The 16442-nt window shown below is 40.6% G+C and overlaps 2 protein-coding genes across 2 annotated transcripts in view; one reads left to right on the top strand and one right to left on the bottom strand.

The window, feature by feature from the left end:
• LOC309493638 (sialoadhesin-like) overlaps window positions 1-16442 on the top strand; it is a 190702-nt gene that overhangs the window by 84789 nt on the left and 89471 nt on the right. The gene's annotated exons all lie outside the window — the stretch shown is intronic.
• The window catches only part of tspan34a (tetraspanin 34a), an 8069-nt gene continuing 1548 nt past the window's right edge, over window positions 9922-16442 (bottom strand). Inside the window, exons 2-8 of the mRNA XM_082163089.1 lie at window positions 16005-16082; window positions 15520-15735; window positions 13946-14020; window positions 12533-12640; window positions 12295-12423; window positions 11805-11897; window positions 9922-10352 (exon numbers count right to left, since the gene is read on the bottom strand). Of these exons, the coding sequence (XP_082019215.1) occupies window positions 10302-10352; window positions 11805-11897; window positions 12295-12423; window positions 12533-12640; window positions 13946-14020; window positions 15520-15735; window positions 16005-16061 (729 nt within the window). The 5' untranslated portion in view covers window positions 16062-16082 and the 3' untranslated portion in view covers window positions 9922-10301. The remainder of the gene's footprint in view (window positions 10353-11804; window positions 11898-12294; window positions 12424-12532; window positions 12641-13945; window positions 14021-15519; window positions 15736-16004; window positions 16083-16442) is intronic.

Here is a 16442-nt window from a genome sequence, read left to right as displayed (position 1 = left end):
GAGTGTTGAGCAGACCTGCAGCTCTGCTTTTACACACAAGCAGTGGCTGGCCAACAACAGAGGGGACTCGAGCTTTCCGGAGAAAGAAGAGTCAACTGGTGTGCCGACAGGGTCATGTCCTCATGCGAAAACATGAACCACCCACGAACACAGTCTCACATGTTTCCCAGGCAAGCAAGATTGTGATCGTGGCCATCAGTGAGGACAGTAAATGACCGCAACCAGACAAAAAGGGTGGAATGCCATCTTTAGAAACACGCAATTCATACCCATGTAAGCTCTTTCAGGGGAATGCTCTACAGCGCTCTTGGCGCATCGTCACCAGCTGTGAAAACAGCCTTTTTGTTTTGCTCAGTAACACAAAAACAGAAGAGAGAGAGAGAGAGAGAGAAAGTCGACCCCGCTGCATCGTCCACACCAGACACGAGAGATCCTCCTGAAGCGCTTGCTTGTTGTTTGATCACTCAGTAGACTAAACAGCATCGAAACGCTCGGCTCCGAAGCAAAAAGCTGAAGTGCAATCGCACCTTCTGCTCATTATATACCCGCCCTGTGTGGCTGAGCAGCTGATGCAAATTATTTCACACCAATGTGCATTGGCTCATTTAGTTTCACTCGAAGTAGATTGGCCTTTCTAGCGAGATTCCTATTCGCCGAAAAGGCCACCTTGTAAGATGGGAGCATCGAGAAAGCGTACTTTGACAACCTCTCGCACCTCAGAAAGGACAGCCAGGGGTGCTTTTGGACCACCAAGGTGGACATCGTCTGACCGAGGGCCTGCGCTGTGACTTGATCGACAAGCGCAGCTCAAATCCGGCTCAGAACTATCCTCGTACAATAAGAGTGCCTTGGCCTCGCATGCAGGGCAGAGGTGGCCTGGCGGAGGTAGCCTGCCAGAGGCACAGCCACCCCACCGTCAAGAGTAGTGAGAGAGGTGAAAACAGAATTTGGCACTTTTGGTGTTCCATATTTTGGCACCAATATAACTCCATACTGCTAAGTTTTAAATGCACATCCGAGAAAGACCTGGGAAAGGATGGCTGTCAGGTCTGAATCTGATTCAGCATAAGCACACACACACTATTACAGTGGGAACTCAGCATCATCCTTATTTCCAGAGCGAAATAGCCCCTCTCTCCGATGCAGCAATCGACATCTGCCCTCAGCTGGAGCCCTGAATGAAACGCTAGGTTCCTCCTTTTTTTTTTTAAGGACCAGCAATCCCATCCAGAAGCTGCTCAAGACACTACAACGGAGAATAGACAAAGAGACCGCGCACCTAGAGCGCAGAGCGAGCACTGGGTTGCCGCGACAACCCGCGCTGCAGCCCGGCAACTCGACGGCACACGACAAGCTGAGGAGCGAGAGACCCGTCTGGTTTTGTCCGGCGGAAGCTCTCGCAGATCTCCACGGCCTCCTAGAGTGTTGAGCAGACCTGCAGCTCTGCTTTTACACACAAGCAGTGGCTGGCCAACAACAGAGGGGACTCGAGCTTTCCGGAGAAAGAAGAGTCAACTGGTGTGCCGACAGGGTCATGTCCTCATGCGAAAACATGAACCACCCACGAACACAGTCTCACATGTTTCCCAGGCAAGCAAGATTGTGATCGTGGCCATCAGTGAGGACAGTAAATGACCGCAACCAGACAAAAAGGGTGGAATGCCATCTTTAGAAACACGCAATTCATACCCATGTAAGCTCTTTCAGGGGAATGCTCTACAGCGCTCTTGGCGCATCGTCACCAGCTGTGAAAACAGCCTTTTTGTTTTGCTCAGTAACACAAAAACAGAAGAGAGAGAGAGAGAGAGAGAAAGTCGACCCCGCTGCATCGTCCACACCAGACACGAGAGATCCTCCTGAAGCGCTTGCTTGTTGTTTGATCACTCAGTAGACTAAACAGCATCGAAACGCTCGGCTCCGAAGCAAAAAGCTGAAGTGCAATCGCACCTTCTGCTCATTATATACCCGCCCTGTGTGGCTGAGCAGCTGATGCAAATTATTTCACACCAATGTGCATTGGCTCATTTAGTTTCACTCGAAGTAGATTGGCCTTTCTAGCGAGATTCCTATTCGCCGAAAAGGCCACCTTGTAAGATGGGAGCATCGAGAAAGCGTACTTTGACGACCTCTCACACCTCAGAAAGGACAGCCAGGGGTGCTTTTGGACCACCAAGGTGGACATCGTCTGACCGAGGGCCTGCGCTGTGACTTGATCGACAAGCGCAGCTCAAATCCGGCTCAGAACTATCCTCGTACAATAAGAGTGCCTTGGTCTCGCATGCAGGGCAGAGGTGGCCTGGCGGAGGTAGCCTGCCAGAGGCACAGCCACCCCACCGTCAAGAGTAGTGAGAGAGGTGAAAACAGAATTTGGCACTTTTGGTGTTCCATATTTTGGCACCAATATAACTCCATACTGCTAAGTTTTAAATGCACATCCGAGAAAGACCTGGGAAAGGATGGCTGTCAGGTCTGAATCTGATTCAGCATAAGCACACACACACTATTACAGTGGGAACTCAGCATCATCCTTATTTCCAGAGCGAAATAGCCCCTCTCTCCGATGCAGCAATCGACATCTGCCCTCAGCTGGAGCCCTGAATGAAACGCTAGGTTCCTCCTTTTTTTTTTTAAGGACCAGCAATCCCATCCAGAAGCTGCTCAAGACACTACAACGGAGAATAGACAAAGAGACCGCGCACCTAGAGCGCAGAGCGAGCACTGGGTTGCCGCGACAACCCGCGCTGCAGCCCGGCAACTCGACGGCACACGACAAGCTGAGGAGCGAGAGACCCGTCTGGTTTTGTCCGGCGGAAGCTCTCGCAGATCTCCACGGTCTCCTAGAGTGTTGAGCAGACCTGCAGCTCTGCTTTTACACACAAGCAGTGGCTGGCCAACAACAGAGGGGACTCGAGCTTTCCGGAGAAAGAAGAGTCAACTGGTGTGCCGACAGGGTCATGTCCTCATGCGAAAACATGAACCACCCACAAACACAGTCTCACATGTTTCCCAGGCAAGCAAGATTGTGATCGTGGCCATCAGTGAGGACAGTAAATGACCGCAACCAGACAAAAAGGGTGGAATGCCATCTTTAGAAACACGCAATTCATACCCATGTAAGCTCTTTCAGGGGAATGCTCTACAGCGCTCTTGGCGCATCGTCACCAGCTGTGAAAACAGCCTTTTTGTTTTGCTCAGTAACACAAAAACAGAAGAGAGAGAGAGAGAGAGAGAAAGTCGACCCCGCTGCATCGTCCACACCAGACACGAGAGATCCTCCTGAAGCGCTTGCTTGTTGTTTGATCACTCAGTAGACTAAACAGCATCGAAACGCTCGGCTCCGAAGCAAAAAGCTGAAGTGCAATCGCACCTTCTGCTCATTATATACCCGCCCTGTGTGGCTGAGCAGCTGATGCAAATTATTTCACACCAATGTGCATTGGCTCATTTAGTTTCACTCGAAGTAGATTGGCCTTTCTAGCGAGATTCCTATTCGTCGGTCACGTCGTACGTTGAGAGTGACCAACTGATAGGGAACTACAACTGACTTCCAGCCACAGCCTTGGATGAATCAACTGAATATAAAAGACATTAAATCTCTCAAGATTTCAGCAGAGGAGAATTAAACAACTCCACAAACAGCATTACCATCTTCACTTATAACTAACCATACTGGCTTTATTTCTGCCATTCATCTACAGAAGTTCTTATTGAGAATTGACAGAGGTTAAGATGTTTATGTTTTATTAAAAATGTTTGGTGACCTGTACGTTATTATACCTGCTATTTGCTTTTGCTGTGTAAATCTCACGTGTGGCTGTGCTGTGCTAGATATAACTTCATAAGGGAAATTCGTGTTATAGCCTCTCACTTTTATTCACTGGCCAGCCAGGGGGTGCCAGATTTTAACATTCCCCATAGCCATTGAACTGGAGCAGTAAGCTACATTTATTGTGTGTTTCCGCCTTCTTGGTCATGCATATTACTGTGTATAGTTTTTAAACTGCTACTTAAATAATTTTTGCACTTTTACAAGATTTCTGTGTACGTCTGTTACTTGTGTATCACAAGGGTAAAAGTCCTGTGTTTAAGTAGCATGGTCAGTAGCGGTTTTTGGCACGGGCGAACCGGGCAATCGCCCGGGGCGGCATTTTTGGGGGGGCGGCGCCGCCGGCACGAGCAGAAAAATTAAATAAAAATAAAAATAAATCTGCGCCGCGAAGCGGTTTTCTATTATCTATCATTTCACTGTGTGGGGAATTGGCAAATTTGCGCCCCCTGCAGCTGCAGGCGCCCCTGCTTGCTGAGAAGATGCCGTGCACAGAAGCTGTTTGTTTGAGAAGGGGAAAGGGGAGGGGGTGCGGAGGCGTGGGCGCGGATGACAGTTCACCTCTGGGTCTTTCCCAAATAGAACGGACAAGAGAGGGGGAGAGGGGGGGGGGGGGGGGGGGGGGCTCGACTTTCTTCCAAATAACGCACATTTAATTCATAACATTATAAATACAGGCCTCTATATTTCCTGCACATTTTTGTTTTTCTGAATTGTCTGAATGGCTAATAAAAATAGGTAATACAAAACGATTACTTGGTCACCACCACCAAGGTGAATTGGTTTAGTCTTGACTTCTGGTCGTGACTCGTCGTGAGTGATCAGGGATCAGGGGAAATCTGTTTATTGTCGATGTCGAGTGCCAAATAAGAGATGGACAAGAAAGGTCAAAGCCATCAGGTGCCCAATTTAGAAACGAGCGAAAGATAAAGGTATGCAACTATGTTTTCTCTGTATGATCACGGTATCCATGTCATGAATGAAGGGGCAATATTAATTGGTGGGTATAACTCTTATTTGTTAGCCTTTTTGCTATGATTCTTGCTATGCTTAACAATAATTCGGTTTTAACTCAAACACGAGATCTAATTTCACCATAATATTGTGCTTTGCAACAAAACTGTTACAAGTTCAGTTATTACACTGCAAAAAATGCTTTTCTTACTTAGTATTTTTGTCTTGGGGGGGGGGGGGGGGGGGGGGGGCGCTCTAAGGGGGTCTCGCCCAGGGTGTAATTCAAAGTCCTTCACTCACGACCCAGCCCACTCCGCGCTCGTAGTGCACATGGAAGACGCTAACAGCAAGAAGGCGGTAGTCTGCAGTTGCACACACAATTCATGGCTTTGGACAATTTCCAGTACACTCCAAATGGCCAGCGGGGAAACCTGATTTTGCGGTTGATCCGAGCTGCGAGACAGGGGATGGGAAATCAGTTCTAAACAGATACACGTCAGTGCCCACTCATTCGTAAGTAGTAAGAATTTCCACATTCCTCGATCAGGACAAATAGAGCGTTTGTCAGGGCCGCGGGAAGTGGGGGTGCTGGGGGTGCTGCAGCACCCCCTGTTTTCACAGAATTGTAAATGCAACGCATATGTTTGTTCATTAAAATGTATACATTTTTAGCATTTAGTCAGTTATTTTTTATGTCAGTGTCGGCTAGACAGATGAAGTTGACGACTCCCGATCTTCGCAGCGCCAGAGAGAAATGCACATTTCATACGAATTACATAAGCAGCACAGTCTGTTTTCTTTCGTTTTGAATTGTTCTGCTTAAAAGTAGACATTTCAAGCTATCCAAATGTCTCAGGTCTGTGAGGCAATAGGCTACCTTATAGGCCTACGCTGAGTTTCATTATGAGACGAGCTCCAGGTTCGCCAGCGCCTCCGTATCCTGATTATTTATTTTCTAATAGCCTATATTTAGGCTACTTCTTATTAAATCCAGACAATTTGTTGATGAAACATCGATTAAAATTAAGATACAATTAATACAAAACGAAATTAAATTTAAAGACAGGCTTTGTGCTTTCAGTTTGAGGTCTCTGTGAAAGTTTTAAAACATTATTTTAGTGCCACTTTAGAGCGCTCACGTCCGTAACGGAGAACTGTCTGTAACATTTTTTTATTTATTTTTTGTGAAATAATTTTTTTTTTAAATGCGACTTAGTCCAGTGCGACTTAGGCTATAGATGTTTTTTTCTTCCCCGTGGCGCATTTTGTGACTGATGTGATATGCGACTCCGGAGCAATAAAATAAAAGGGACTCCGGAATAAAAGCAGAATCAATAAAGTCAAAAATGTGATGTGCAGTCAGGTTTGAGTGTGTGCGCGTTTTTTGAGGAGTTTTATAGTCTTGATATTGTTTCTTATTCAAAAGTGGTGACACCCCCCCCCCCCCCCCCCCCCCCCCCCCCCCCCCCCAAAAAAAAAAATCAGCACCCCCAACCTAAAACCTCTTCCCGCGGCCCTGGAGCGTGTTGGTTGATATCGTAGGCCTCTAGCTGCCAGGAGTCAATCGAGATCATACATCCAAAGGTTCATAGGCACAGAGACAGTCGGTTCCAAGGGCCAACAATACTTTCTTGCTACCATTGTCAAAAAGAAATATACGAAAATATTTTATTTGAAATACATTTATTTTATGCTAAGTATACTACAAATACATTTACATATTTATGTACTTAATATAAATTCCAGCAATTGCAATTTCGCCAGGCCGTATCTATATTGAATCTTAATTTTTGTCTGTTTTAGACCCTCCAAATAACGTATCAGTGTTGATAAGTGGATCTGGTGTAATAGTGGAGGGAGATTCAGTGACTCTGAACTGCATCAGTGACTCAAACCCTCCAGCAGAAATCAGCTGGATTAAAGGAGGAACGATTGTAGGATCTGGAAGAATCTACAGCATCTCAAAGATCAGCTCTGATGACAGTGGAGAATACAAGTGCAAGTCCATCAATGAACATGGAGAGAAATACTCTGATGCTGTGACTTTAAATGTCATGTGTGAGTTCATGATCATCTGCACATTGTTTCAAATTTCCAAGTTCATCATTTTCTAATATCTATATAGTGAATTTTGATTTTTAGATCCTCCCAGGAGTGTCTCAGTGTTGATGAGTGGATCTGGTGTAATAGTGGAGGGAGATTCAGTGACTCTGAACTGCATCAGTGACTCAAACCCTCCTGCTCTGAACTTCAGCTGGTTTAAGGAGAATGAAACCTCAGCTGTTGGATCTGGACAGAGTTTCAGTGCACTACAGAGTGGACACTTCTACTGTCAGGCTCACAATCAACATGGATCTCAGAGATCAGACGCTGTAACTGTCACAGGTGAAGCTTTTATTAACACACTCCTGTATCATCACATCATTCATCAGTTTGGAGAGTTAATCATGATGATCTTCCTCTTTCAGTTCATCATGTTGCTGGTAGGAATGTGATTGTGATCACAGCGGCATCTGGAGGAGTTTTCTTCATCATCATCATCATATTATTATTATCATTTATTATGTAAATAAAAGTATATCAATAAAGAGTACATAAATATAATACTTTCAAACTAATTCAGAAAGATATTTGATTATTAATGGTATATGAAACAATGAAATTACTTGTTTGTGTTTTTGACAGTAAGAAGAAAAGGATAAACAGAAGATCTGCTATAAATGAGGTGAGATAATCAAAGAACCACAGAATAATATCATTGAAAGAATAAGAAGCTTTTTTGTAAATTCAGAGATGGTTTTCTTTTTACAGCTGGTCCAATGTGAAATATTGATTTGAGCATTATTATGTTTTACTGTTTGAGTAAGAGCCTGTAGAGTGACAACACTTTTGATACTTGATTGACGCTTCTGTTCCTAGGGAGTTGGCAAAGACTCTTCCTTTATTGTTACGGCAACAGTTTGTGTTGGGAAATGATCAGACTGCTCAAACATCTCATGGCAATCTGACAAATACTGAGACGTGAACTCACAGCATTTAAAATTTCTTGTTTTGTGCTGTAAGTCCTTCTCCTTGTTCCCTATCGATACGGTTCACTCGTACTGCATCGCTCCTTTATCTCAGATTTTACTGAAGTTTTAATAAAATCACGCATTGAAACTGCACGAGCTAATGGATGCTCCGCGGAGAGGAACGAACCTATGGCGTGAAAGCCCACCAGAGCCCGCCGAGCTATCCAGCCAGTAAAGGCAAATTTTGGTGCATTCTGCTGACATTCGGCGGCTGAGAATGACAATAACAGAATAACAGAGCCAATTTCTCTAAAAGAGCACTTTTAGCTGGCGTTTGTTTTAAAACGCCTCTAAAGCGATTTGCTTCGCTTGCTGGTGTTGTGCTGAATTTCGACCCCCTGCCAAATTATTACCCCCCTCATTGAAGTCAGTACCCGATTGGCTAATAACTGAGTACGTTTCCCTGTAGAGCAATGATCCCAGTGCAAACACATATGCAGCTCTTGAGCTCAAGTCCAGATCATCTGACGTGTGAAATGTTGAAAACTACATGTGCAAAACAGTTTGTTCATTCAAAATGTAGGTCATAATCTCTCTGTCTTTCACACAGTCTGTCTCGGATCCTGCTGTTCACCAGTCCGGCTCTTTTGAATATGAGAATCTGTCTCTTCAGTAGCTCTTCAAGTCTTCTCAAGAAGAAACTCCCATCATTACTCTTACTCAATAGATACTAAACAGTCCTTATATTCAGTCTTTTCAATCTATATTATACGAGCAATCTCACCAACAGTAATCAAATTGTTAAAATATGTGAGAAAGATTATTTGTACCATTGTAGTGTTGGCTTTATTCATGTGGTTTTTAAAAATGTTTGCAGACCTTGTCAAATGTGTTTCCCTTAACAATAACAATACATGCCCAGACGCCACGCTAAGATGAAGCACAAGTTAAACTTTACTCATCTTTTGTTGCATCATTGGACACGCCCACATCACAACTACCAATGAAAATGAAGAACTTTATGTGTGAACACACCTTTAGAGTTTCCATTCTGCAGGGAAGTGATGTTTCTCATAGCTTTTGTAGAAAGTAATGGTTTATGTTCATTAATAAATGAGTTTACCACTGCGAGCTGTTGCTTTATTAAAGTACTTGTGTGAGTAAATCATGTCTGAATTTATATATAGCAGTTTATTGAAGGGTTTTATCTTTATTCCTTTTTAAAAACACAATAAATTATAAAAAGGTACATGGCCATTCAACCTTCTGTTTTGAATGAGTGCTTTAGAGTATGTATTAAACTGGTTTATATTGTTTCAAACCATGTTTTGAAATTCTGACGCTAGAGGGCGATGAGCAAACACCTGATCTGAAAATATTGTGGGTTTTTACATGCCAGGTGTTAAAAAAAATGAAAACACCCAATATGCAGATGTTTCATAGATACTATAAGATATAAACAATAATTACAATTACACAAATAAAACATAAATATTGTATAGGTAAGATTAATTTAAAATTAAAACATTTTAAACACTAATATTAATCATGAAAGACTTCTCTTGTATATTAAGTTCTATTGTCTGCAAAATATACATATTAATACATATTCCACGGCCATCTGTCATTGACGTCAAACCTAGACCAGCGTCCAAAGGCACCATTTTTAAATTGATCGAGGAGATTATAGTGATTATCGGCTTCAGTTTTGGTCTATCTGTAGATGAGTTATGTTGTGTGGTTTCAAAAGACTTGGGATATTATTCACCAGTTGTGGTGAATTTGGAGGTGAGTACACTTAATGTCTGGATTTTTATACTTTAAGTAATTCAAATAGTCAGAGAGGGACTCCTAGAGGATGTGATACATTTATTGGACAACCATAAATTTGCATTGCATTTTGAAAGACTTCCTTCCACCAGTGTCTTGCTGCTTTATATGCTTCATTATTAGTAAACATCCAATGTGAGAAAAAAATGGTCACATGTGTTTCTTTTTAACAAAAAATAACCCTGTCATTATACATTGAGAAGATTACAGCATGTTTCAATATATTAATGTTTTATATTCTATAGAAAGACTTAAGTAAGAGTGTGTGCTTCACAGGGAGCAAACGAGTTGGAACAGAGCTTTAAAAACATTATTTTATTGATACAAATACAAGTAAATATTACAGGATGCAAATTAGTTGAATCATAGGTAAATAATGTTGAAAATTTTGCTGTGATCTTTAATGAGCTGTAGTATTCAACATGACATCAGCTATAGATATTAAAACCTTTGGAGTCAGGGTCATATCTTAGTAGCTGAGCACAGCAGAAAAAAATATAATTTTCTTGAGGTAAACATGCATTCAAAAGAGAACACATAATCTCAAAGGTTTTAGTGCAAATGTCATTCATACTGCAGCAGATAGTCAAGTATTTACATAACTTCAGTTAACATGTCGAATAGTAAAATGTTACAGTAAACAATGATGTAAACAGAAATGTCTGTAGTCAGTCCTGGTCTCATTTTCCTACATTCTTATAGAGGATCATGGAAACGACCATCGCTGCAATCTGTGAAGGAACAAATTAGGTGCAATATTGTATAAAACTGTTTTTTTGTTGTTGTTTTTTTACAGTAAAAAGAAAATGGTTGAGTTGGCTACTTGATTATTTAAAATTTTTGAGTGATTATCGCTATTGGTATTGCAAAACTACCAGTTCTTATGTATTTATTTTAATTTCGACGACTTTGTGCCAAATTTTGGTTATAGAGATGTTTACATAAACCTAAATATCATGTATCTAAAGATGGTCTGTTTTTATAAAATATGACAAAAAAAAAAAAACTTTAAAAACACATCATAATGTATTGATTAATCAGGATCAAGGTCATTAGTGTGAATGCACACAGAATTATCTGACTAAAGCTTTGCCAATTATTCAGATCATCAATTCTATAGGTTGTTTGCATATGACGTCACGTTACTGCGTTGCCATGGCGCGAAATGCAGATGGAGGGCAGGAAGTGATTTGCTACATTTAGGAAGCACTATAACAAACTCAAAATGCCTATGTTTTGCGTCGTTTATGGTTGCTCAAATTGATCAAACCGAGAAACCATGAGGAGTGTTTATCGTGTACCAAAAGTTGTTGTTCATAAGGGGGAAAAATGCAAGAAATTGACCGAAAAACGGCAGAAAAAATGGCTTGCAAACCTACGTCTGCGGTCGGGAATCAGAAAATGCCCGTGTGTGCAGTGATCACTTCATCAAAGGTCAGTTAATACAACTTATGTGGCTATGTTTGTGTAACGTAACTCACACACACACACACACACACACACACACACACACACACACACACACACACACACACACACACACACACACACACACAGTTACCAGTTTCCGAACTTTGTAAAGTCAAAGTAATTGTTTCTTCTTTTCTTTGAGTTTGTAAGTTACCCCTGAAGACTGAAGACAACTGCGTAACGTTAGCAAAGCTACCTACAAAGTGTTTTGAGGGTGCAGCCCTCAGTGGTTTAGTGGTGTTTCGGCGGACCTTTGAGAGTGGTTAACCTAATAACGTAAAGTAAACAGCCGTAAAAGTAACGTCGAGAAGCGCCGCAGCGTTGAATGGTTGTTAGGGTTAACGTTACGGATTAATCCACAGGACAAAATAGAATGACAGCCTTGATGACAGGCAAATCTTTCAATTCAGTTGAAAAATCATAACGCAAGGATCACATCCAACATATGTCTAGATTTTTTGTCTTTATCTTTCTCTTGTAATAGCGTCTAAAGTAGTACAGTACAGACTTTCCTCCATCTCGTCCATTCCGCTCTTTACTTCCTGCCCTCCATTTGAATTCCGCGCGTCAACACAATCACGTGACTGCAAACCACCTATTGCATCACATACTGAGATGTTGATCATCATGATGTTTGACGTCTGTCTTTCGGTGCAAACGGCATATTAGTGTACATAGAGGATCTCGCATGTGTGTAAGACTGAAGTAAATACCTCTAAAGCAGCGATTCCCAGAGCCACACCAGCCAGCAGAACTGCGTTATCCTTGATCAGCTTCTCTAATGCCCTGAAACAGCCCATGACAGGCTACAGACAACGCAAAACACACACATCAATGCAATACCTACATGGACAATTATGTTGATTCAGATACTGTGTTAATGTTTTTCTCTTTCAAAAGGTTTAGTAGTTTTTTTGCATCTTTATGGCCATGCAACATTTCTTCTTTTACCGTAGACAGCTTTGATTCACTCTGCTGTCCTTAATGCACAATTACATGGTTGGTTGCATTTTATTATAGGCATTTATTATTTGCAGCCCACTGAGCCAAACCACTGGTCTTTCATGCAAAATATATCTTGCCATCTATCTCATTAACTGAGTGACAAATTAATAGTGTGCATTGTGGCTATACATACATTTCATTAATCTCATGCATGTCTGCTTTGATAGTAAGTTTAGCACAAAGTGTTCTGTAACATACATCTCTTCCTGCTGCAATTTCATTACAGATTGCACTGTTTGTGCAACACGTGTCAGGATATGATGATGTGTCAGATACAAACGGAGAGCCCGTGAAGTCGGTGTAGTTGTTATATCCGCAGCATTTCAGCTAGAAAAAACACATGCGCATGTTTGCATTATTTGGGATTGTAATGTCAGAAAACAGCCAGAAATGGCAGCTAGAATCATCATTAAACGCATGATGGCTGGTGTCGTACCTCATTCATAGTGCTATTCCAGACTGCAGTGAAATCGTCTTCCTTTCCATAGTCCTCCTTAATGCTTGTAGCAACTGTCTCTCCAATTGTTTCCAGAAATTGCTCAACCTGGAATGCAGTTAAAATCACGTTCAGCCTCTTATTTCACAGTCACGTTCCATAATACTTATAAAGACAGATTCATTTAAACCATATATGATTATGGAATCATAAAGAGACCATATAATTGTGGGTGTTAAATATATTTTTGTACAGACTTTATAAGCCATTGTGGTTCTTAATGTGCAGTATTTTGTATTGCCAATATGAGCTCACACCTTTTAAGGCTTAAACTATATTGTGAGCCCCTTCTATAAAGCATCATTACTCAGTATTTGTGACTACATACATAGGCTTTTTGAGTTTTGCATTTGTGTTTTTCTGTTATTTCTGATAGCTCACATGGTTATGGAATATTTTGAAATACGGACATTTCTATAATGACATTTCTATACATTTGTCTAGATATGTTAGAAATTGTTCTTTGTGGGTGCAATCTCCAATAAAATGATTTTTCAAAAATCCATATCCAATAATAATAATAATAATCTTGAAAAACCATCCACTTGGAAATTCATTGTTCAGAAGGTATATAATATAAAATAAAATAAAAGTAATAACATAAAAGATTTATCAAGTAAAAAGATAAAGAAAATACTATTTCAGTCTCTCTACTTCAAAATATCATGTTTAATTCAATGTGTTACTTGCTGTTTCTTTATAATTATTAGGTAACACTTTACAATAAGGTTCATTAGTTAACATTGGTTATCTACCTTAGTTAACATGAACTAAGAATGAACAATACTTCTACAGCATTTACTTATCTTAGTTAATATTAATTTCAACATTTACTAATACATTATTAAAACCAAAGCTTGTATTTGTTAACATCCGTTGCACTGTGAACTAACATCAACAAACAATGAACAGTTGTTTTTTTATTCACTAATATCAACAAAGATTAATAAATACTGTAACAAATGTAGGTAACACTTTATTTTACAGTCTCCTTGTAAACTTTGTTGCATGTACTTACCATAGTAATAACAGTAAATTATGCATAATTACATGCAACTAACCCTCAACCAAACCCTAACCCTATAGGAAGTACATGTTATTAATTAATATTACTCAGTACTTAAATATATAATTATACTGTAACAATGACACCTTAAATTAAAGTGTAACCCAAATGTATTATTCATTGTTAGTTCATGTTAGTTAATACATTAACTAATGTTAACTAATGAAACTTATTGTAAAGTGTAGCCATTATTTGTGAAATTTGCAATTTTTGAGTTAAAAATGTAAATCCTTCGGCAGATTTTTTTCAGTGTATATGTGCTTTTGTTGTGTTGCATCAGCTCTCACCAAAGGCTCGAAGACGATGAGCACAATCCCCGCCGCCACCTCCACGAGGAAGATGATGAGCACGATGATGAAGAACTAGGGAGACAGTCGAGACATTTACTTTAACACCAGTTTTGGGAGTGGAACTGTTCAGGGGTGTGTTTCCCGAAAGCATCGTTAGCTAACTACTGTATGTTCGCAAGTTCAGTCGTTATCAGCAGTTCAACGAGTCGGTGTTTCCCGAAACCACCATTATAACAAACATTCGCAAACAGCATTGCAGAGTTGTGTTTGTAACGACAGCTCTTGATCTGTGGTTAGAAGCAGAGTTTCTAGTTTGCCTGACATGTGGACTTAATAAATCCTTATCTTGAGCCAAATAAGCAAGCTGACATTCAGTACAATCTATATCTTTTATTTAGAATATATACAAATGTCATTTACGTCTTTTAGTTTGTCAAGAGATTTAAAGCGTTGTTTTTGAAGAGTGCGCATGTGTGAACGAGCTCTAGTGCGTAAGAACGAGTCTATGATTGAATCTGGAAATAGAGCAAAATAACTGAGAAAGATGAGAAATAGTCCTCAGACGCCATGTCCGTAATTTATAGCAAAAAAGTCTAGTATTAATTCGATCTCAAACGATTCATTAAAATAAGTTATTACTCCACCACGCGCGTGACAACATTAACGCGTGATTTTTGCGCACCAATTTGCGACATTAGGCATGTTTTCATTTATGTTATACGACTAAAACGTAAATTTTCCTCCCGCAATCAGTCATTCCAAAAATCATGGCAACGGATGTTGGTAGGTTTATGTATCTCAGCCACTGCACTAGCCATTATTAATCGAAGGAGACGTACTGTACATGTGTTTTCCAAGCATTAATGGCAAGGAATGACCCTTATACTTGAGAGCGGCACATATGAGGTGTTTCTGGGTGTTTCTCCCTCATTTCTGCTTCGAGGTCTTGATTGAGGCATTTCTTTGAGGTTTAGAATCCATTATTCCTGTAATTCTTTTGTCTTTTATGAGTTTAATAAAGAACTCTGTCTCGTATTCTGTCCAAACACACCGCGTCATCTACGTCAGGTGACTGTAAATGCGCAAAAACTGTTTCCATTGCACTTTTGCGATATATTTATTTTTCGAATAGCCTGAAAAACCACCTCATGCGAGCGTAAAAACTTTTTTGCGATAAATGGGAGTTTTTGCGCAATTGACGTGTTTCCATTGGGCATATTCTCAATTTCAATTTGCGCAATTTGAAAGGGTAAAGGAAATGTGGCTGATATGACTTCAAGAAACATTCGTGACTAGCTAGTTGATTTCTTCAAAGATGCATCGTACTATGATAGTGAAGCAGGGAGTTACATCACTGTACGGGAAACGCACCCCAGATTGGCTTTATTTCTGTCAGACATCTACATAAGCTCCTGGTAAGAGTAAACAGAAGTTTAAACGTTGAGATTTTATTTGATACCATTTTAGTTTTAAGTCATAATTATGGTGATCAGTGGTCAACATTGCTGTGATTGCGTACGGGAAACACACCCCAGATCAGCTGTAGCTGGACACAGTATCTGAAGACTCACCGAGAGCAACATGCATTTGCTTTCCTTCATGGCTCCACAGCATCCCAGAAAACCCATGAGCGCCAGGAACGCTCCCACTCCGATCAGAAGGTATCCGATGTTTGCCAGCTGTGACAGTTCGGGCGGCGCGTCTTTAATGTGGTCTAGAAACCCCAGAAGAGAGACTCTGTCCACCGCCACCCAGATGCCCACCCCCAGTATGGCAGCTCCTGCCAGCTGCAATGAGGAAGAGGAGGACGTGTGTTGTTTACAGCCGTCAATAAAGGTGCATGTGGAAACATGGGTGCAGGTGCTTTATCATTGTCCTAGTTTGATAAGAGTTATGGTAGATCACTTTTAGATAGTCATTCAATGAGGTCAGAGCTTTACGATGAAGTGGTTCAATTAAAATAGATGTGTCAGTCACTTTCAAAGGAAGTCATTAACATGTTTGTAGATTAAGAAAACTGGGAAAGGTCAGTGTCCAAGACATTTGTTTTACTCACAAAGATGATGCCATTGAAGACAAACATCATAACTTTGAGAAAACCCTTACAGCACATGTTGGCGGATTTGTGTTACTCCTGGAAATAAAGAGGAAGAAGTTGTTTTAAGATTATTACAGATCACACGTCAAGTACAAATATCAGGTGAATCTCAAGAACCTGTCATGAGGCAGTGAGAAATAATGAAAGTTATTTTTGTGTGCTGATTTAATAAAACAGCATAGTATTACAGTCATTACAAGTAGATTATATATATATATGAAGAGTTCAGATGCAAAAGCCTCTAAGTGCCATCTGAAATTTTCTTCTAGAATGATCATTTTTATCAAGCTTGTATATTTATGTTCAGTAATTTCACTTAAATGGCATTGAAAATTACATATTAATTGTCATTTAAGTGAAATTACTGAACTTAAATATACGAGCTTGATAAAAATG

This window comes from Leuciscus leuciscus, assembly GCF_965113295.1.
Source record: "Leuciscus leuciscus genome assembly, chromosome: 3".
Lineage (NCBI taxonomy): Eukaryota > Metazoa > Chordata > Actinopteri > Cypriniformes > Leuciscidae > Leuciscus > Leuciscus leuciscus.
This window is presented reverse-complemented; position numbering and strand designations above follow the sequence as displayed.